General features: G+C 39.2%; 1 protein-coding gene across 1 annotated transcript in view; it reads right to left on the bottom strand.

Moving 5' to 3' along the window:
• Nucleotides 1-8442: 8442 nt before the first annotated feature.
• Nucleotides 8443-22281, bottom strand: part of TES (testis derived transcript (3 LIM domains)) — a 64161-nt gene continuing 50322 nt past the window's right edge. Inside the window, exons 2-6 of the mRNA XM_006859358.1 lie at nucleotides 17365-17636; nucleotides 16161-16496; nucleotides 15054-15269; nucleotides 14498-14656; nucleotides 8443-8733 (exon numbers count right to left, since the gene is read on the bottom strand). Coding sequence (XP_006859420.1) covers nucleotides 8545-8733; nucleotides 14498-14656; nucleotides 15054-15269; nucleotides 16161-16496; nucleotides 17365-17636 — 1172 coding nt within the window. The 3' untranslated portion in view covers nucleotides 8443-8544. The remainder of the gene's footprint in view (nucleotides 8734-14497; nucleotides 14657-15053; nucleotides 15270-16160; nucleotides 16497-17364; nucleotides 17637-22281) is intronic.

Raw genomic sequence — 22281 nt, 5'->3', positions numbered from 1 at the left:
GTTTGAAGCAAAAAGTCAGGAGTTCAAGCTCAACAGCAGCTACTTGGAAACCCTATACAAGGTCACTATGAGTTGTAACTGACTAGATGGCACTTAAGAAGAACAACCCTTGCTGCTCAGGCTTGTTATGAGTTGGAACCGACTCAAGGGCATCTACCACCAACTCCAATAGTATAGATATCTAGTATTCAGAAGTTAATAACACTGCTGTTTCAGAGAATGTCAGTGGAATTTTTATTTAAAAAACAAAAGGCGTCTAAGAATGAACTATGTTTTTTAAAAAAAGTTTCAGTCATTTGCTTTCAGGTGATAACTTTTATTTCAATTGAATTTTTTTTTTTTTTTTTTGTGTGGTTTTTTTTTTTTTTAATAATGTTAAGAAAGGCCATTCTAATGTGATTAACTCTTCCTTTGGCAAATTCCACATGAAGTACTTTGGAAATAGCTCTGTGATGATCTTCTAATGTTCCTTAGGACAGAGATAAGGAATGGGACTTCCTGCGTTCACTTTGTAGGTCCGAGGCAGAGTCCTGCTGGAGTACTGAAGTCTCCTGGGAGGAGCTGCTGCCCAGCAGGGGATTCACCTGCCACCTGCTTTACTACATGCAGTCCAAAGGAGTGAGCAGAGGAGACTGCTTAATACATAGTAAGGGGTGATCACAGTTTCACAATACTGCCTTGCAATTATCATTTAGATTTTGCAAAACTGCATAGGCTGTTTCTTAATGTTTGAAAATACTGGTGCAGAGCCAGTCAACGAAAACAGAGTAGGTACAGAAAAGTAATCCGGCATTAAAGTTCTGTAAGTCATTGTGGTCCCGTGTGTCCTCTGACTCTACTTCCCTTTCACACCCAATAGTAGAACAGACAAACAGAAAATGGCAGGAGAAAAAATAATTTGTTATATGGCTGTGTCCAATAGGACGGCCAATAGATTGTCTTACATATTCTCTGTGTAGTCACTCCTGCATATACTTAAATACTTTGAAATTATGAGCTCAAAGTTAAATAAATTATACCTAAGATGTGGTTATGGAGTCTTGGAGTCCTGGTATGACTGCTAATCACAAGGTAGGTGTTCAAAACCACTAGCCACTCCTTGGAATCCCTATATCGCATTGATATGAGTCAAGATTGATGAGGCAGCATTTAACAATAACAACAATGGAGTTCTGGTGCGGCACTGTTGGATAGGCACTGGACTGTTCAGGAAGGTTTGCTGCCTAAAGCCACCAAACGATCTTTGGAAACCCTATACAGTCACCATGTGTCGGACCTGACTCCAAGCATTTAACAGCAACACAACAATCAAGTTTTATATGGTCCCTATGTGTTGGGCTGGAATCCTGCTGAGGCACTGTAGGATCAGCACAGGACAGGTGAACCAAAAGGTCAGCAGTTTAAACCTACCAGCTGTACCTTGGAACCATATACAGGGTCTCGATGAGTCAGAAGAACTGACTCCCTGGCAATTAACAACAATAAATGTACTGGGTTACCACTTCTCTGTCAGTTTGTCATACTGTGCTGACTTCCATGTTGCTGTGATACTGGAAGCTATGCCAGCTGTATTTTAAATACCAGCAGGGCATGTCCATGGTAGGCAGGTTTCAGATGAGGTTCAACTAAAGCAGACTAAGAGGAAGGAGAATAAGATTACTTCTGAATGTTTAGTCACAGAAAACCTCATGAATAGCAGTGGAACACTGTCAGATAGCACCACACTACTGATTTCTGAAACATGATGAAGAGCACCAGAATATTGTTAGATATAATATCAGAAGATGAGCCACTCATGTTGGAAGGCACTCAGAATACGACTGGGGAAGAGCTGCCTCCTAAAAGTACAGCTGACCATGATGACATGAATGGAATAAAGTTTTGGGGACCTTCATTTACTGATGGGCCACAACTCAAAACGAGAACAAGTGGCTATAAACATCCATTAATAATATGAACATGGAAATGTGCAGAATATGAATCTAAGAAAATTGGGAATTGTCAAAAATGAAATGGAACCCATAAACATCCATAGCCTAGGCATTAGTGAGTTGAAATGGACTGTCATTGGCTATTTCAAAACCGACAATCCTATCATTTACTATGCTGGTAATGACAAATTGAAAAGGAATAGTGCTACATAGATCATCAAAAAGAACATTTCAAGATCTATCTTGAAGTACAATGCTGTATGTGATAAGATATTACCCATATGTCTACAAGGAAGACCAGTTAATACCACTATTAGTCAAAATGACACACAAACAACCAATAAAGTGATGATGAAATTGAAGAATTCTAACAACTGAAGAGTCTGAAATTGATCAAACATACAACCATGATGTGTTGATAATTACTGGTGATTGGAATGCAAAGGTTGGAAACAAGGAGGAAAGACCAGTTATTGGAAAATAAGACCTTGGTGATAGAAATGAAGCAGGATAGAAATGAAAAAAATTTGCAAGACCAATGACTTCTTCATTGCAAATACATTTTTTAAACAACATAAAAGATGACTATACACATAGACCTCACCAGATGGTATACACAGAGAGCAAATTGACTACATCTGTGGAAAGAGACAGTGAAAAAGGTCCATATCATCAGCTAAAATCAGGCTAGGGGAAGACTGTAGAACAGACCATCAGTTTCTCATTTGCAAGTTCATGGTGAAGATGAAGAAAATTAAAACAAGTCCATTAAAGACAAAATTTGATCTAGAACATATCCTACCTGAATTTAGACATCATCACAAGAACAGATTTGATGAATTAGACACTAATGAGAAAACCCAGAAGAAAATTGGGACAAAATCAAGAACATCAGACAGTAAGAAAGTAAAAGGCCATAGTTGTTATTGTTTGGTACTATTGAATAGGTACCGACTCACAGGGACCTGTGCACAACAGAATGAAACACTGCCCAGTCCTGCACCAAACTCACAATCCCTACTAAGCTTAAGCCCATTACTGCTGCTACTGTGCCAATCCATATCACTGGGGGGTTTCCCTCTTTTTTTACAATCCTCTGCTTTACCTTGCATAATGTCCTTCTCCAGGAACTGGTCCCTTCTGATAATATGTTTGAAGTAGGAGAGAAGAAGTCAAGCCATCCTGACTTCTAAGGAACATTCTGGTTGTACTTCTTCCAAAAGATGTGTTTGTTCTTCTGGCAGTCCATGTTATTTTTAATATTCTCTTTTAATACCAAAACTCAAATGCATCAATGTTTCTACAGTCTTCTTTATTCACTGTCCAACTTTCACATGCATATAAGGTTAGTGAAATACCATGGCTTGGGTCAGGTGCACCTTAGTCCTCAAACTGACATCTTTGCTCTTGAACACTTTAAAGAGGCCTTGTGCAGCAAATTTGCTTAATGCAATACATCATTTGGTTTCTTTACTGCTACATCCATGAGTGCTGAAGGTTGACCTAAGCAAAATGAAGTCTTTGACAATTTCAATCTTTTATCCACTTATCTTGTTTTTATTTGTTGGTCGAATGGAGAGGATATTTTTTTCTCTTTCCATTGAGCTTCGATCCATATGAAGGCTGTGGTCTTTGATCTTTCGTCAGTGTTTTGTATAATACTGAAAAAGTTGAAACAGCCTGAAATTCCCGCAACTAGCAAGTAGCTGTAAGTTAGACAAAACCCCATAGAGGGTAGCTATGAGTCAGAACCGACTTGATGGCACTTAACAGCAACAATTTATTCACATCCAATTACTGTCTAGGAGTCCTTGTATGGCGCTGTGGGATAATGCACTGAACTGCAAGGTCATTTTGAACTGCGAGGTTCAAATCACTAGGAAGCCCTAGAAAGGGTTGCTATGAGTCAGAACTGACTTGATGGCACTTAACAACAGCAGTTGCTGTTTAGGGTATGAACTGGTTAATGGCTCCCTTGTCATTGTTCTTGATGATAAATGTTTTCAGAATCCCCATTCAACCTTGGATCTGTTCTTTCCTTCAAGTTGATTTCAATGCACAGTGACCACATGTAACAGAATAAGCTCCACAAGGTTTTCTAGGTGGTCATTTCTAGGGGAGCAGATAGCTAGGTCTTGCTCCTGTGAAGCCACTGGGTAAATTCAAACAGCCAATCTTTCTGTTAGTCACTAAGCTCTTAGCTGTTTCCCTAACAGGGCTCCTTTGTTCCATAAATCCTACAATTTTGACTTCTACTGCATCTCAGCTATAACTTTTGGGAGGAGAGGGAGAATCAATGGACTTGACCAGAAGGTCTCCAGACTCTTATACCCAGCATTCCTTTAAATGATATCATGCTGCTTTTACCATCAGTAGGAACCCTGGTATCACAGTGGTTTGGTAGTTCAAACACATCTTGCTGTATGTGAGAAAGGTGTGGCAGTCAGCTTCCTTGTGTCAGAAGTGACTTGACTGCAGTGGGCTTAGTTTTCTGAGTGGAGATCACTAGGTCCTTGTGGTTTTGTTGTTGCTGTTATTATCTGAAGGTGGAGATTCCTGGGGAGAAGAATCATTGACAAAAACCATTAACAGCCTTTAGAAATGACACTACAAAATGTCATTCAAAACAAGTATAAAGGTTAATGACATCTTGTTTTGAGCAGTTTTTCAAGACATTATAGGATTAAATAGATGCTACAGTGACATGTTGTTGTCCATGACAAGACAAAATAACTAGCCAAAGCTATTTAGGAATCTAGAAGATATATGCAAAAAGATCCTATTAACCAACAAGCAACAATGTGTTTCAGGTTATGTGCACAAAATACACCTACATACCCCCAAACAGTGGGTCCTTTTTCTCTAGGTGAGTATTCAGTACCATAATCAAAGCCACTGAATACTTAATTAGGACAGGTCAGGAATTGGCAGAGAGCATATATTAAGTAATTGGGGTAGGGTGCTTTTTTTAATGGCGACATTGATGGAGTCATATGTTTTCCTAGGAATTAATACTCAGAAGGCAAGTTCAGATGTGCCAGGGCATCTTGAGACAAAGGCTTAATACTCATCTTGGATGGTGGTGTCTCTTTAGTAACCATGGTGAAGTTGGATGAGCTTAAACACTACATGTTGGAAATGCCTTAAGAATGAGTCAATAATGAATCTCTTGCCTTTGGTGAAATGGTGCAGAAATATGTCAAAGTTATATTGGAAATCTATGCTTGATGGACTCAGTCACAGAAGTTTCAGCTACAGTTAATCAAAGAAAATAAGTAAACCGAAGTTCTTCATTAAAAAACAACACACACACAATTTAAAAGCACACAATAAATATAAAGGCCAATGACTCTCAAGAGTAACTCAGGTTTCTTAATGGGATTGTGTAACCAAAATCCTCTGGTTTCTCAGTTATAACCGCATCCAAGGGTTATGTGCAAAACTCTTCAGTACTTAGAGGTGAATAGGATATGTGTAGATTCTGTGAGTTCATTGTTAACCATTCTAATAAGGTATGATTCTTCTAATAGGGAGAAACTAATTTACTGCCTTAATATCCCTTGGCAACTTCTGGATATCAGGAAAGCTCTCATTTTTCTTCACTCATCCAACCCCCAACTCTCTGCTCTCAAGTTCCCTTTGCTGATAGAAGATGGGAAAAGCAGAAGGCTTTATTATACCTTTTACTAAGATGGTGGCTTCTGCAGAAGGGAGAAAGACCTCTAATTTTGTGTACTCTCTGTGGTGTCTTTAGGAGTCCCTGGGTGGTGCAATGCAGGTGCTCAGCTGCTGACCATAAAAGGGTTAAGTTTCAAGTCCAATCTTGAGGCACTTTTGCAAAAAACACCCAGGGATCTACTTCTGAAGTCACCCATTGAAAACCCTACGGACCATAATTGTATTGATACACACCTGGGCCATCATGAATTGGAATCGACTCAGCAGCAACTGGATTTCCTGGTGATGGCTTCATTAGTGGATGCATTTACTAGTATTCTTCTCTTCCCAATCCAGGCCTTTGAGCATAAGAAGAGGGTCTTTCTACTGCTAGCTATATAGGTGGTGGTAGTGATGTACCATGGAGTTGGTCCTAACTCACAGCAACCCTGTACAGGGTTTCCGAGGCTGTAAATCTTTACAGGAGCAGAAAGCCTCATCTTTCTCCTGTGGAACAGCTGGTAGTTTCGAACTGCTGACCTTAAGGTTCGCAGCCTGATTCATAACCACTATGCTACCAGAGCTCCTTATACACATGGGTATTAACTGCCTGTTACATTCAAAGCAAAAAAAGTATAAACTGTATCTTTAAAAAATAGAACTTAGGTGGGAATTTGATGGTTTCCATTTTATTGATCATAAAACATAAGTAGAACAAAAGATTATTCTTCATTCTCAACTTTTACATGGAAAAACTCCACATGAATCCAGCTGAGAGTCTCCCTTGCTCTCTATATCTTCCCGATTGCAAGGAGAGGATTCAGCATCAGATGCAGTCTCAGTTTCTTGGTGCTGCTGTGACAGAAACACTACAAGTAGATGGCTTTAATGAAGAGAATTTTTTTTTGTTGTTGTTGCAGTTTGGGGGACTAGAAGCCCAAATTCAAGGGGAAAGATCTTTGCCTCCTCCAGCTTCTGGGTCTGGGTTCCTTTGGGACAGTCATGTGACAGCTGTCTTCCCTATTTGCCCTTCCTTCTGTGCTCCTAATCTGCTTCTTTTGTATCTTACAAGGGACTGATTTAAGACACACGCAACACTGATTGCTGTTAAGTGCTGTCCAGTCAGTTCCGACTCACAACAAACCTGTTTAGAAATGTTGAGGAGCAGCTGGTGGGTTTGAATCACAGACCTTTCAGTTAGCGGTACAGTGCTTACCCTTCAGTGTCTCCCCAGGACTTCTCAACACTAAGTGTTGTTGTTACAGGCTGTCAAGTCAGTTCCAATTCAGACAAAGAAGACAAAACAAATACACCAAAATCTGCGAATATTAGGGAGAACAATCTACTACTATTCTGTATTCACTTCCATTTTCACTGTAAGTTAAAACAAAAATCTTAAAAACAAACGAAACAGGTTGAGTTGTAATTCCAGTGTAAGAATAATACTTGTTAGATTTGCCTGAAGAGAAACTAAAGCTTTCCCAAACTTCAATTAAATTACTTTCTTTTGGAAGGGTTGGGGGTGGGGGTGGTATCAAACTCCTGTATGGATTAAAGGCAAATTACTTAAATGCTTTATTTGTAAGTTTCATAAAATGTTTCCCTTTTCCGTAACAAGAAGCCGAGTTTCTGCTTTGTCCCATCCATTTGTAGCAGTTTTTAGTTTTTATCCTTGGAAGCAGCGCCCCCTGCTGTAATATACATTTAATTGCAAAAAGCTGGTTTGCTCGCAAATGAAAAATTTAAGAAAGATACTGTTAAAGTGAAAAAGACTTTTTATTTTTAATAATATATGTAACATTTATTCCACTTGATATTCATAGTGCATAGCTATGTATGGAAGTATACAGGGCAAAAATAAACATCAATGCTTTAAGTAGACCCTCATACAGAGGAAGAGGGGAAGTCCATATACACATGAACAGACTTATAAGCATAGGGCAGTAGCCATGGAAGAGAAGACAAAACATGCAAAACACTCTCTCCAAACCATGCCAGGCAAGTGCAATCAGGACATGATGCAAAAGTACACATGCTCTTTGGATTAAAAACAATATAAATGAGTGGCTTAGCTTTTATGTCTACGCCAAAACCATCTATAGAGTAAAAAATATGGATTTTGTTATGCCATATGTGGTAATAAAATAGTCAAGGCCTCAGATGGAGATCACCAGCTTGGAAAAAGGTTTGTGTCTCAGAGGTACTATAAGCACTGGACTGCCAACCACAGGGTGTCCAGTGGTTCTAGACCACCAGATGCTCCACAGGAGATAAATGAGGCTTTCCGCTCCTGCAAAGACGTACAGCTTTGAAAAACCTATACGAGGTCACTATGAGCAGGAATAGACTAGACAGCACTTAATAACAGGGAAAGTTTTTTTAAAAATGAGAAATGCAGTATAGAAATGATACCTCCGCCTAAATCAAAAACTAGCTTTACAATGAGCAGAGCTGGACAAACTACGCTGCATTTCCATGTTCACGGTCAGCAGGAATTCACAATGCTGTCACCAAGTTCCATGGGAAAGATGAGGCAATGAATGCTGAGTTTCTGTGTGAGCGAGAGCTCAATGTCCTTTTCATCTTACATATGAAGGAAGAGAGAATACAGAAGGAGACTTGGTCACCTTCCCACACATGACACTACTTTTTAAGTGTTTCATTTACACTGGTTTGGCACAAGGGAGAAGGGATATAAAGATTAAGTACTTAAAATCAAGCTCCCAATTAAAATCTCTTACAGATAGACCTAGAGAGAGATAAAATTCTCTGCCTTAGTTTTTAATCAAATTCTTAAAAGCAGATTTTAAAACTTAAAAGGAAAGATATTGAACAAAATCTGATTTCTTTTAGGGTTTCTTTTCTTTTTCCATTTATTTCTTCAAATTGAATTTTGTAGTAGATAGAAATGTAGACCACTTGGGGTAACTATGGATCAATATTGTTTGGTACTCTCCTAAGACATCCTCTTCTTACACTCCACAGAACAGAAAACCATCCCTTCGACCGGCATGAACTTCTGCCCAATGAGGCACTTGCTGCAGCAGGAACACAGAAAGCACTCTGTTGAGGCATGCCAGCTGAAATTGTTGTAGGTCACCCGCTGCACCTCGGGATCAATGGCATTGTGGCATCCTTGGCACACCTGTTGAGAATGCAAATAAGAAAGGAGGATGAGAGATTAAACCATGATGTGACATTTTTATTTTTGAACAAACTAAACATATTTCTTCAGATGGTGAATGGACGTGAATTCACAACTAAGAGAGCCCCCTATTTGTAACTCGGTTAAGTCAGCCACTGTTGATGGAGGTGTATACATTCAGCCATTATCTGCCTATTGGTTGTTATACTATTGTATTTTGCATGTTGCTGGGATGCTGGACGCTATGCCACTGGTATTTCTAATGTCAGCAGTGTCACACATGGACACAGGTTTCAGCAGAGCTTCCAGCCTAAGACAGACTAGAAGGAGGGTGATCAGGCAAAACACTTCTGAAAATCAGTCTATGAAACTATTACGTATTACAGTACAATATGTCAGATACACATTAACATCTATTAATATTTGGAACATGGAATATACAAAGTATGAATCTAGAAAAATTGGAAGTTGTCAAAAATGAAATGTAACACATAAAGATCAACATCCTAGGCATTAGTGAGCTGAAATGGACTGATTTGGGGCATTTTGAATCTGACAACTAAATGGATTACTATGCCGGGAATGACAAACTGAAGAGGAATGGCCTCACATTCATGTTTAAAAGGAACATTTCAAGATCTGCCTTGAAGTATAATGCTGTCTGTGATAGGAATGATATCTGTAGCTCTATAAAGAAGGCCAGTTAATACCACTATTATTCAAATTTACACACCAAGCACTAAAGTCATTGATGATGAAATTGAAGAAGTCTACCAATTTCTTCGGAGTCTTGGAATGACACTGTAGGATAAGCACTGGACTACTAACCATAAGGTTTGTAGTTCAAACCCACCAGTCACTTCTTGGAAACCCTATACAGGGTCGCTTTGAGTCAGAACTGACTTCATGGCACATAAAACAACAACAACCAATTTCTTTAGCACACAATAGATCAAACATGCAATCAAGATGCATTAATTACTGGTTATTAGAATGTAAAGGTTGGAAACAAAGAAGAAGGATCAGTAGTTAGAAAATATGGCTTTGGTGATTGAAATGATGCTGAGAATCACATGATAGAATTTTGCAAGACCAATGACTTATTCATTGCAAAAACCGTCTTTAAAAACATCAAAGACAACTATACACATGGACATCACCAGGTGAAATACACAGGAATAAAATTGACTACATCTGTGAGAAGAGATAGTGGAAAAGTTCAACATCATCAGTTCAAACAAGGCCAAGAGCCAAATGTGAAACTGACCATCAATTGTTCATATATGCAAGTTCAGGCTGAAACCAAAGAAAATTAAAGCAAGTCCACAAGAGCCAAAAGATGACCTTGAATATATCCCACCTGAATTAGAGACCATCTCAGAATAGATTTGATGCATTAGACACTAATGATCAAAGACCAGAAGAGTTGTGGGATGATATAGAGACAGGAAAGAATGAACAGACCAAAATGGATGTCAGAAGAAACTTGTTCTTGACTGTAGAGATGCTACAGCGACTGGAAGAAATGAGGAAGTCAAAGATTGAACAGAACATTTCAAAAGACAGTCCGAGATGACAAAGTTAAGTATTATAATGAAATGTGATAAGTTTGCAATATTGAAGGAGTCTATGGATAAAGTATTGAATGATGAGGAACCATCAAAAGAAGATGGAAGGAATACACAAGAATCACTATACCAAAAAGAAAAGGTCAATGTTCAGTCATTTCAAGATGTAGCATATAATCAAGAACTGATGGTTCTGAAGGAAGAAACACAAACTGTACTGAAGACATTGGCCAAAACAAGGCTTCAGGAATTGATGCAACACAAACTGAAATCTCGCAATGAAATGATGTGGCACTGCTCACGCCTCTATGTCAAGAACTTTGGAAGAACCCTATCTGGCCAACTAATTGGAAGAGATCCATTTTTGTGCCCGTCCCAAAGAATGAAATGTGGAAATCAGTGAACACTTCAATATTCACATGCAAGTCAAATTTTGCTTAAGAAAATTAAAAACAGATGTAACAATACACCAACAGGGAACTGCCAGAAATTCAAGTGGACTCAGAAGAGGACATGGCCCTACAGATATTATTGCTGACATCAGATGAATCTTGGCTGAAAGCAGACAGTGTCAGAAAATGTTTACTTGTGCTTTATTCATTACGTAAAGGCTTTTGATTTTATAGATAATAACAAACTACTGATAACATTACAAGAAATGGGTATTCCCGAATACTTTATTGTGCCCACAAGGAACCTCTCCAAAGACCAAGAGGCAATTGTTGGAAGAGAACAAGGGGATACGAAATGGTTTAAAATCAGAAAAAGTGTATGCCAAGATTGTATCCTTTCGTTCTACTTATTCAATCTGTATGTTGAGCAAATAATCTGAGAAGCTGGAATTTATGAAGAAGTATCATTTACATCAGGATTGGAAGATATATCATTTACAACCTGTGATATGTAGATGATATAACCTTGCTTACTGCGAGTGAAGAGAACGTAAAATATTTATTGATGAAGATCAAAGACTATGTAACCTTCAGTTTGGATTTCATCTCAATATAAAGAAAACATAAATCCTCATAAGTAGAAAAATAAATATTATTGTGATAAATGGAGAAAAGATTGAAGTTGTCAAAGGCTTCATTTTGCTTGGATCCACAATTAACACTCAAGGAAGCAGAAGTCATGAAATCAAGACATATTGCATCAGGCAAATCTGCTGCAAAAGACATCGTTAAAGTGTTAAAGAACCAAGATACCAGTTTGAGGACAAGGTATGCCTGATCCAAAAGCCATGATACTTTCAATCACCTCATATGTATGTGAAAGTTGAACAATGAATAAGGAAGACCACAGAAGAATTGATGCATTTGAATTATGTTGTCGGAGAAGAATATTAAAAGTACCAAGGACTGCCAGAAGGACAAACAAATGTGCTTTGGAAGAAATACAACCAGGATGCTTCTTAGAAACCAGTATAGCAAAACTTTGTCTCTCATACTTCAGACATGCTATTTGGATGGACCAGTCCCTGGAGAAAGGACATCATGCTTGGTAAAGACAGGAAAACCTCCAAAAGATGGGTTGACATAACACATAAGTTACTCCACTTGATAGTGTTCCACTTAAATAAATTTAAGGCTTTCTTCAGATTTTTTTTGTTCTTTTTTTCTGATTGTTCTTTTAGTAGATGAATATTGAGAGATTTTTCTTTAAACTCAGTAATTCTGCCTTCCATTGATTTAATTCTTCTTTTTTGTCTTTTCAGTGTATTATCTATTTCTGAAGTCTTAGGGGTAATCTAATTTTATATGATACCCATTTTTTTTTTTCATTTATTTTGTCAGTTTGTTTCCTTAAATTTTCTATAGTTTTTTTCTATATTTTCCTTGATTTCATCTGAAGCTTTCTTGATCATTCTCTCAATCTGTTGAATTATTAGAGCATCTAACTACTCTGCCATTTTACCCCAGAAGCCAAATTGTATTGTCTTATAATTCCATGTTTCCACAAAATTTCTCAAGTCCCTTTGTAGCTACAATATGTTGTTGTTAGGTGTTGTCAAGTCAGTTCCGATTCACAAAGACCCTGTTTCCAAGGGTGTGAATTTTTTTCCCGTGAAGCAGCAGATAGGTATGAACTGCTAATCTTGTGGTTAGCAAACCAGTGCTTATTCTACAGCGCCACCAGGGCTCCTTCACACCCAGATCCCTATGCATAAATGCATACTCCTTCCAGACTCCTATGCACATCCGAAAGTAAACATCTACAAACATCATTTTCTTCTTAGTTGAAAATGTATACAAAGAAAATAAATGAGTATCTCTTTATAGCATAGCAAAAAACTAACCAAAGTACTGGGTAGCCCAAATGTCTTCTACTTTGCACATTTTCCATTTTAAGTTTTATAACAAACAAAGTAACCAAAAATGTCCATTAATAGATGACAGTGACTAATGTTGCTGTCTTATGGGGATTGTCAGGAATTAGGGAGTCCTGATGGGGTGCTGTGGGTTAATGCGCTAGACGCAAAGTCGGTTTGAACGGCAAGGTTTGTGGTTCAAGCTCACCAGTCGCTCCCTGGAAACCCTTTATAGGGTCGTTATGGGTTAGAACCGACTCTATGGCACTTAACAACAACAACAACATGGAGAAATGATTGTGGGAATGGGTGGGCTGAGCGTAGTTTAGTTTGAGCCTCCTTACTTGAAAAGACCTCCAAATGTGGCTGCTACTCATGGAGAAATGAGTTAGGTAGTAAAAGTGAAGTCTTGTTAGCTACTTCAGGCCTGTACTATATGTTTCATATTTTCTATTCGCCACTACTTCTAATAAGAAATTACAGTTGATTAATTCACACATTATGTCAACCTAATCTTCCTTGAGAAACAAGGAAGCTATTCTGATTGTATTATCACTGCTATGGATTGAACTGTGTCCCCCAAAGTTTGCGTTGTTAACCCTAACCCTCGTACCTATGGTGGAGTCCTGGTGTAGCACTGTGGGCTAATGCACTGGACTGCAAGTTTGCTTGACTGCAACATCAGTGGTTAAAGCTCTCCAGTCATTCCTTGGAAACCCATACAGAATTGCTATGGGTTGGAACAGACTCGATGGCACTTAACAACAACAACAACATACCTATGGTGGAGTCTTGGTGTGGTGCTGTGGGTTAATGTGCTGGGCTGAAAAGTCAGTTTGAACTGCAAGATCAGTGGTTCAAGTCTACCAGCTGCTCCTCAGAAATCTATACAGGGTCACTATGACTCATAACTGACTATGGTAGTGGTGGTGGTGGTGTGCCGTGGAGTCAGTTCCTCCTCATAGTAACCCTACATGGGGCTTCCTAGGTTGTAAATTGTTACTGGAGCAGAAAACCTCATCTTTCTCCTGTGGAACGGCTGGTAGTTTTGAACTGCTGACTTTGAGATTCGCAGCCCAACTCATAACCACTACGCTACCTATGGCGAATATGGCAAAACATTTGAATTATGGTGTTGGTGAAGAATATTGAAAGTACCATGGACCACCAGAAGAACAAGCAGATTTGTCTTGGAAAAAGTACAGCCTGAATGCTCCTTAGAGGTGAGGTTCACATTCACTGGGGACCAGTGCCTGGAAAAGGACATCCTGCTGGGTAGAGGGTCCATTAAAGAGAGGACTGACACAGTGAGTCCAACGATGGCCTTACCCGGAACAACTGTGAGGACTGAGGACGGGCAGGGCTGAGTGTGTTGTGCATAATGGAGTCTAACAGCAACAGTAGCAATTTACCTGTGGCTAAAACTGCCTTTGAGAAGGAGATGTCTTTGTTATGTTAATGACACTGTTTTAGTGCAGGGGTGTCTCAAGTCAAATTTTTTTTTTTTGAGACCTAAAAGGTTAAGCAAGCCTGAAGAGAGGGAAGATGCAAGCCACAAGGTGGCAAAGAACTGAGGAATAGAAGCTGAAATAAACCAAGGACCGTCCCCCAGAGCTCTCAGAGAGAGGGTGGTATTTTATTTTTTAAAGTGGAAATTTTATTATCAAGTAGCACTACTAATGCTCAGTATAAACTGCTCCAATAGAAATGCTGGCGTGGGTCATAGTCAATGCACTGTACTGGTTGTGAACTGCCTGGACTTTGAACACTCTCTGGATAGGAATCACTCGTCTACTACATGAGAGAAGGGCTTTCAGTTTCCCACTGGTGCGAAGCTTACAGAGGCACAAACTCAAGTCCTAGGTAGATGAAGGCACCCGAATCTCACCACAGCATGATTCTTCACATAGCATGGCTTGCACACAGGCTTGTCATGGACCATCACGTAGATCTCCCCAGCTAGGATGTTGTCACAGTCAAAGCAGCAGAAGTGTTTCAGATGCCAATTTTGGTTTTCAGCCTGGGTATATTCATTGCTGAATATGAGCTAGAAAGAGGATACAAATAAGATGAGCCACTTATAGTTTTGGGGACTCTAAGTGACAAAGAGAGGTTCTACAGGCAATAAGCAGTTTAAACCCACAAGTATATCAGGATACTTTTTGCGGGTCTGAATTTTGAAACTGATAACCTAATGTTGCAAGTTAGGTCCATCATTCAGCTTAGTACAAATCTATCTTTGGTGTTTCTGGTCAGTCTCTCTTCAGTCAACATAAGTAACACTGATACTTAGAATGAAGGAAATTAAAAGTTCCTTTCATTAAACTTCTTAGGACATAAATAAGGCAACTGATGTTTACCCAGTTCAAGTTGTTGTCTTTTTAAGGCTGGCCTGGTGTCGATGTCAAGGGGACCACATGGTGGTGTAGCCCCCGAGAACTTACCTCATCGCAGCCAGCACAGCGGGGTTTCTCACTGTCACAGTAATGCCTGCCACAGTACAGATTCTCATTTTTCCAGAAATAGATCATGTCCACCAGGAGTTCACTGCAGGCACTGCAGACAAAGCAAGCTGGGTGCCAGAGTTTATCGTATCCAGCCCTCTCTGCATAGACAGCCGGGTCGCCTTCCTTCATATTCAGTTTGCAGTGGTAGCAGGCCTGAAAGGGAAGCCATCCAAAGTCAGATCCTCAACAACTCACATTTCTAATGATAACCTTCAGTAGGCAGACAGACAACTTTCCAGAGAAATTATTTCTGCTGCAATTACTAACCTATCCATGAAGACCTTACAATGCTTGTATGTCTGTAGAACAGAATCTCTTGGCTGTCTCCCAGCTGTTCACATCTAACTCAGTGCAAGAAGTAGCACTTTCTGGAAAAGGGTGAATAGTATTTTTTATTTCACTTTTAAGTGTTCTTTCAAAAAATGATCACTTTCGAGCTTATTAGTACTCTTTTCAGTGGACTAAGCCTTATTGATGTGCTCACTTAATATCTGAGAAATACATGACAGTAAGCTTAGTATTTTTTGTTGTTGTTCAACTGAGTCACGATTGTTTTCTATCTCCAAGCTACAGCAAAACACTTCAAGTTCTGATAGAAACTTGAAAAAAAAAAAAAAGATGGACTTTAAATATCCCCATTAATTTAAAGATGGATTTTAGGCACAGTCTCTCAAGCAGAAGCAAATCAATCTAAGCATATATTACTCTTAATTTATGAGAAGAGATAAACAATGAACACCAAAATCATGCTTAGCAAAGATTCTACACTAGCATGTTATATTCCAGCCAAATGCCCACTACTGTGTATACACAACACTCTCAATCATCCTCGGCAACAGATAATCAGATACCTTGGCTTTAGACAGAAGTTTAAATGTGACAATTCTCTCAAACCAGCCTAAACTGAATTTTAATTCAATTTATTTATTTCAACTCCCTTTCAGAAACAGAGGAACGGCCCCAAAATATGCCACACCAGGACTCCGAGAAAGGGAAGAACCTGTAAAATGCACAAATCGGGCATTGAAGTGACCCCTCACTTACATACTGTGTCCTTTTGTGCTCGGCCGACTTGGCCTCCATGGCCCCCACAGCTGCTGCGGTGCTTCTATCCCCGCCTGGGATGTATGTTCTGTTGGGGCCATGTGCCTCCATCTCTTGAGGAAGTTTGACATCTCCTACTCCTAGAGCCTCGTTCTTGTATTTCTTCACGAACTGCTCCATCTCCTTCACCTCTTTGGGTGTCAACTCGTGGCACTTGGAAGGGTCCTGATCGTGAGCAGGGAGCTGCTTTGCCAGCTGTTTCTTTCGGTACTGAGCCCCTTCGGAACCCGCCACGGGCTGTTTCTCCTTGGGTAGCATCTGCATATACTGTCTGGCCTAGATCATGGAAGAGTCATGTTAACGTGGGAGATGCCTTGGCTATCAGACAGTGAAATGTTTTATAACACACATCAGCACCAAGTTACTTATAATGACGCCAGTTTTATCTATCAGTGACGATTACTGTTCATAATATAAACACCCTGAGGTGCTAGCACATTCAAACATGGCACACTAAATGGATTTGTTTCGGTTAAAATGAACATAATATACAATCAAGGCTTAATTCAAATTGTAAACAGATTTGGGTTACTGTTGTGTACTTGCCCTAAATATACAAATGTATAATTACAAGAAAACACAAATTTTCAGGCACAAATGTTTAAAATGACCTTATGAATCATCAGCATTTTTAACACTATTAAAAAATACACCAATTGATTTGCTACCATGTTTTAGATACCTTCCCTAAGAGACATCCAAAGCCCTGTTTAGTTGTTACAGTCATGGGAGGAACTTGACACAAAAGACACATCTTTGTCTTGTAAAATCAAGTATTGAACATTTTTTCAGCTCTAAACAATGGCAGAAATTGTATCCTTTAGACATTCTTTACCATCTTATAAAGATAAACCTTCTCCAAAGGAATTTGTAAGAGTCACTAGATTTATGCAAAACATTTGTTTTAATCTATTATTAAAAATGTCAAACCCTGCTCACAAAGAGGTGAGCATGTCTCAGTAGTCAGGAAAATTTTATGATTGCTGATTCTTACTCTCCAAAGACTGGAGTCAGCAAGTCAAAGTCATGGGAACTCCAGAAAGTGAACAGACCTGGGGCGTGTGATACTGACTAGCTCCCTAAAGGAATCGCTCTGCCTCAGCAGCTCAGGAACTTTAAGTGGACCCTCTCACCCTTTATTTACCAGTGCCTGATTCTGGACAGGAGGGGCCCATTCATAGGTGACTGTGTTGATGCAGACATTCTTCTTGGCAGCAACTGGATTGGTCAGTATCATCACATTGCGCTTATACATGGGAATTCCATCAGACTTTAGCTTTGCAATCAGGGTAGTATACTTGGTGTCTTCAAAAAGTTTCCCCACTTTTCGATCCTCTTCATTGCTTAAGAGAACATCATGTTCTTCTTGGCCGCATTTGCAGTTACGACATATTTTTCTGTAATTTGGAGATGAAGATTAACTGTATCTAATCAATAATTAAGTTTGTTTACACCTTTATAGTACAGACACCTTTTACACATGTTCTACATATAATGTACAGAGAATGGTGGCTCTGTAGGATAAGCACTGGACTGTGACCACAAGGTCAGAAGTTCAGACCCACAAGCTACTTTCACCTATGGAAGAAAGATGAGGCTTTCTGCTCCTGTAAAAACTTACAGACCAGAAAGTGCTATGAGTTGGAACCAACTCAGTGGCACTTAACAACAACAATAAACATACTTTATGCATAAGCAAGTCTTTTTTGAGTCTTAGTGCAAAGTTAAGGTGCTCTGGTAGCATAGTGGTTATGAATTGGGCTCCTAACCTCAAGGTCAGCAGTTTGAAACTACCATTCGACACTACTAGCTGTTTGTGGGAGCAAGATGAGGCTTTCTGCTCCCATAAAGGTGTGTAGCCTCGGAAACCCTATACAGGGTTGCTATGAGTTAGAACCAACTCCACGGCAAACTACCACCACCATCACCAGTGCAAAGTTGGTTTGAGCCACAAGGTCAGCAGTTGAAACTCACCAGCTGATCCTTTGAAACACTATCCAGGGTTGCTATGGATCGGAACTGACTCAACGGCATTTAATCACAACAACAGTGGTGTAGTGGGTTGATGCATTGGCCTTATGTGTTGGTCTGATAACTTCAGGGTCAGCAGTGTGAATGCATCAGCTGCTCTGCAGGAGAAAGGTGAGGCGTTCTGTTCCTATATAGACTTCCAGCCTTTGGAAGCCTATACAGACAGGATCACTACTAGTCAGAACTGACTTGATAGCAGTGCTTTGAGTTTTCAGTTATAAGCAGCTATCCAGAAATTTCAACAAGAAAGAAACACAAAAATTTACCTCAAATTTATAAGATTTCTGAAAAGTCACATTGTGATTAAAAAGTGTTTGCTTAAGGGGACAAGTCTAAGTCGCACTCCCATTCTCCCAGAAAAAATACAAAACACGAAAAACCCCAAAACTATTACAGCCTGAGATTTCACTTGGTGCTACATGGTAGAAGTTCAGAGCCATTATCACAAGTTTGCTTTGTGTTTTTTTTAAATGGAAGATAGAAAGATGGATAAAGCTTTTCCAGTTACAGATCATAAGTCTAGATTTGGGATTGTAATCTTTCTCCTTTCCTTTCCTTTCTTTTTCTTTCCCTCCATACTGTTCTTTCACTGTTTCAGACACTTATTATCTACCTACCAGGTGCTCTGCTATGAAGGAAAAGACAGACAACAGAGCCTCGGCCCTCATGGCATTTCTTACTGTTCAAGGCCACTGCCTCCTTCCCCAACTGAGACTATCCAATAGCAAAGAAGCAGTCCTTAGGTAAAATATACAACTTAAAACAACAGGAAAAAAAAAAAAAATCAGGGCCTTCCACTTAATAAAACTATCAACTCAGAAAATACTTGCATAAACATAAAGCTAACAAATAATGAGAAGTGTACATATAAAGAAATAAAGATAAACTCTATAGAAAAATAACTTTAAAAAGTTTGAAATTATATCTTATAAAATATGAAACATACATGGCCAAACATCATAAAAAACCATTCTTAATCACCATAGTAATCCAGGAGGGGCAAATTACAACCACAGTAAGATACAATTTTACATCCAGAAGATTGGTAAATAAATAGAAAATATCAAATACTTGCAAGAAAGGAGATCTGAGATTCTCCCAAATAGCTAAAAAAGAGTATAAATAAACCCCACATCTTTAAAAAAAGATAAGAAAAATTCATAAATAAATATCTTTGCCAAATAACAAATAATTACAAATGTTTGTGTTCTGAGTTCTTGGAAGGTAAAATATACAAACTGAAAACATGAATTTGACTTTTTAGTCCCAGAGAGAAAGAGCACGCGCGAGTCTGATTTAGCTTCCTGTGTACACGCCGAGACTCTGCTGAAAAGCCGGCCGTCTATTGTAGTGCTGCTAGAAGGGATTCTTTCTTCCATCTGCTTATCTCATACTCCCATCTAGTGGAAAGTGCACACTATCCTGCACAGTGAGCGCTTCATTCTGGTACTTCCGTTCACACTAACAGTCTAGTTATTTACAGAACAACGACCACATTGTTTTTTAAAATATTCAGTTTAAAACTACACCTTCCTAGAATCTCCACTGAGTAGTATCCAATCTGTCTAGGCGGGACTGATGAAAGGAGATGGGGATAGCGCTCATGTGGTACAATAGTGAATAATTAATACCAGGACTGACTGTGAGGGTTGGAAATGTAAAGGTAGATGTTTTGTAGCAAAAGGAAGGAAGTGGTTGACTTTGCAGGCGAGGAGTGGAGACTCCTGAGACAATCAAGGGAGAAGAGTGGAGTGCAGGACCCTACCTGGAGAAACAGTAACACCAGAGATGGAGGTAGAGATGATGACGTGGAGAGATGGAGCAGCTGGAGCAGCTGGGGACTCTAGACCCAGAGAGGGAGAGGGGCTGTGTGCTGATGACCAGGGGGCAGGCTTGCGGGGTATACCCTTTGGTTGGTTGATGATGCACGGAGAGGACTGTAACCATGGCAATGAAACGATATACAATAGGATGAATGTAAAGCTAATGTTCTCCCATGTAAACTATCATATAATTCATAATAAAACAGTTTTTTAAAAAACTACACCTTCCTAAGGAGGAAAAACAGTTTAGTTCTTAATAGAGGGAAAGAGGTCTTGGTGTTCCCATGAACTAAGTCAGACACTGTAATAGTTAGCACCGGGGTTGACTAAAGAATGAAGAAAGCAATGCTACAATGGTATTTGATGTTCATGGACTTCCTTTGGAAATGTTTACTACGCAGTTCTACACCAGCACAACATGTAGACCACAGAATAGGGAGGGTGGAAGTTTAGAATTTGAAAGAAAAACAGTAAAGAATACAGGAAACAGTGAAAAAGTATAATGAATTATGAGCTGGGCTGCTAACTGCAAAGTCAATAGTTCGACTCTACTAGTCAGTCCAAGGGTGAAAGATGAGGCTTTCTGCTCCCACAAAAATTTACAGCCTCGGAAACCCTATACAGGCTCGCTATGAGTCGGAATCTACGCGATGGCACTTAATAACAACAATAACTTTCTAAAACATGAACAGTGACTGTGAAAAATGTTACACATAATAAATTACTGTACTAGCCAATGATAGAAGAGTCATCACCATAATTTTGTTTGTTGTTATTTGCCTTGGCCATTCTTAGCAGGATTCAGAACCTGAGGAAAACTTTGTTTCCCTATCTATCCCTTTTGTCTGTCTGTCTACCTCCCAACATGCCTTTATTGTGTAAAATCAGGTTAAAACTATATACCAATAGCGGCAATGATGAAGGGAAAAGATACCCAGAGCTAAAGATGTTCCACTGTCTGCTTTTACAGATGTTTTACTACCTACTATGCTCTACTATCACTTTCCAAAGTTGAGGAAATCTATGATACTTTTTACAAATACTAATTACAAGCTTCATCTACTGCATACTTGCTTCAATGTGATGCATTTAGTAACAAAGCACTTGGTAAGCATGAGACTCAAGAATGTGACAGCTAGAGTTAACATCCCTGGGGCAGCTGGACATCTTCTCTAGACTTCATGTGCTAAAGCTTCATTTGTACAATGCAGTTAGGTGCCATTGAGTCATAGTGACCCTATGCATAACAACACAAAACACTTACAAATGCTGTGTTTGAGCCCATTGTTGCTGTATCAGTCTATCTGACTGGGAGTCTTCCTCTTTGGTAAAGTGACTGATTCACTTTACCAAACATGATGTCTTTCTCCATGGACTGGTCCCTCCTGACCACATGCCCAAAGTACAGAGACGGAGTCTCACCATGCTCGCTTTGTGCTTCTGGAAGTTAGTGGAATTTTCTGTATTCTTCCCCAACACCATTATTCAAATGTACTGTGTCTACTGCAGTCTTCTTTATTCATTGTTTCAGCTTTCACATGAATATGAGGCAACTGGAAATATCATGATGTGGGTCAGGCACACCTTGGTCTTCCAAGTGACCTCTGGTCTTTACCACTTCAGCAGTAGATTTTCCCAATGCAGTTAAGTCCTTTGATTTCTTCACTGCCTCTATGAGTACTGATTGTAGATCCAAGCAGAATGCAGTCTTTGAAAAATTGAAACTTTTCTCCATTTATTTTAATGTTGATTATTGGCCCTGTTATGAAGATTTTTATTTTCTTTACAGTGAAGTACAATCCTTCATGCTGAAGGCTGTAGACTTTAATCTTCATCAGTGAATATTTAGACTCTTCATTGTTAGCAAGCAAGGTTGTGTCATCTGTATATCACAGGTTAATGAGTCTTCCTGCAATCCTGATGTCACATTCTTCTTGATATAATCCAGCTTTTCAGATTACTTGCTCAGCATACAGACTGAATAAGTATGGTGAAATAATACCTTTCCTAATTTTATACCTGGTTTACACCTTTCCTAATTTTAAACCATTCGATATCCCCTTGTTCTGTTTGAACAATTGCCTCTTGGTCTTTGTGCAGGTTCCTTACATTCACAATGAAGTGTTCTGGAATTCCCATTCTTTGCAACATTAGCCATAGTTTGCCATGATCCACACATAGTTTGTCATGATCCACACATAGTTTGT

This window comes from Chrysochloris asiatica, unplaced genomic scaffold (assembly GCF_000296735.1).
Source record: "Chrysochloris asiatica unplaced genomic scaffold, ChrAsi1.0 scaffold00032, whole genome shotgun sequence".
Taxonomy (NCBI): domain Eukaryota; kingdom Metazoa; phylum Chordata; class Mammalia; order Afrosoricida; family Chrysochloridae; genus Chrysochloris; species Chrysochloris asiatica.
This window is presented reverse-complemented; position numbering and strand designations above follow the sequence as displayed.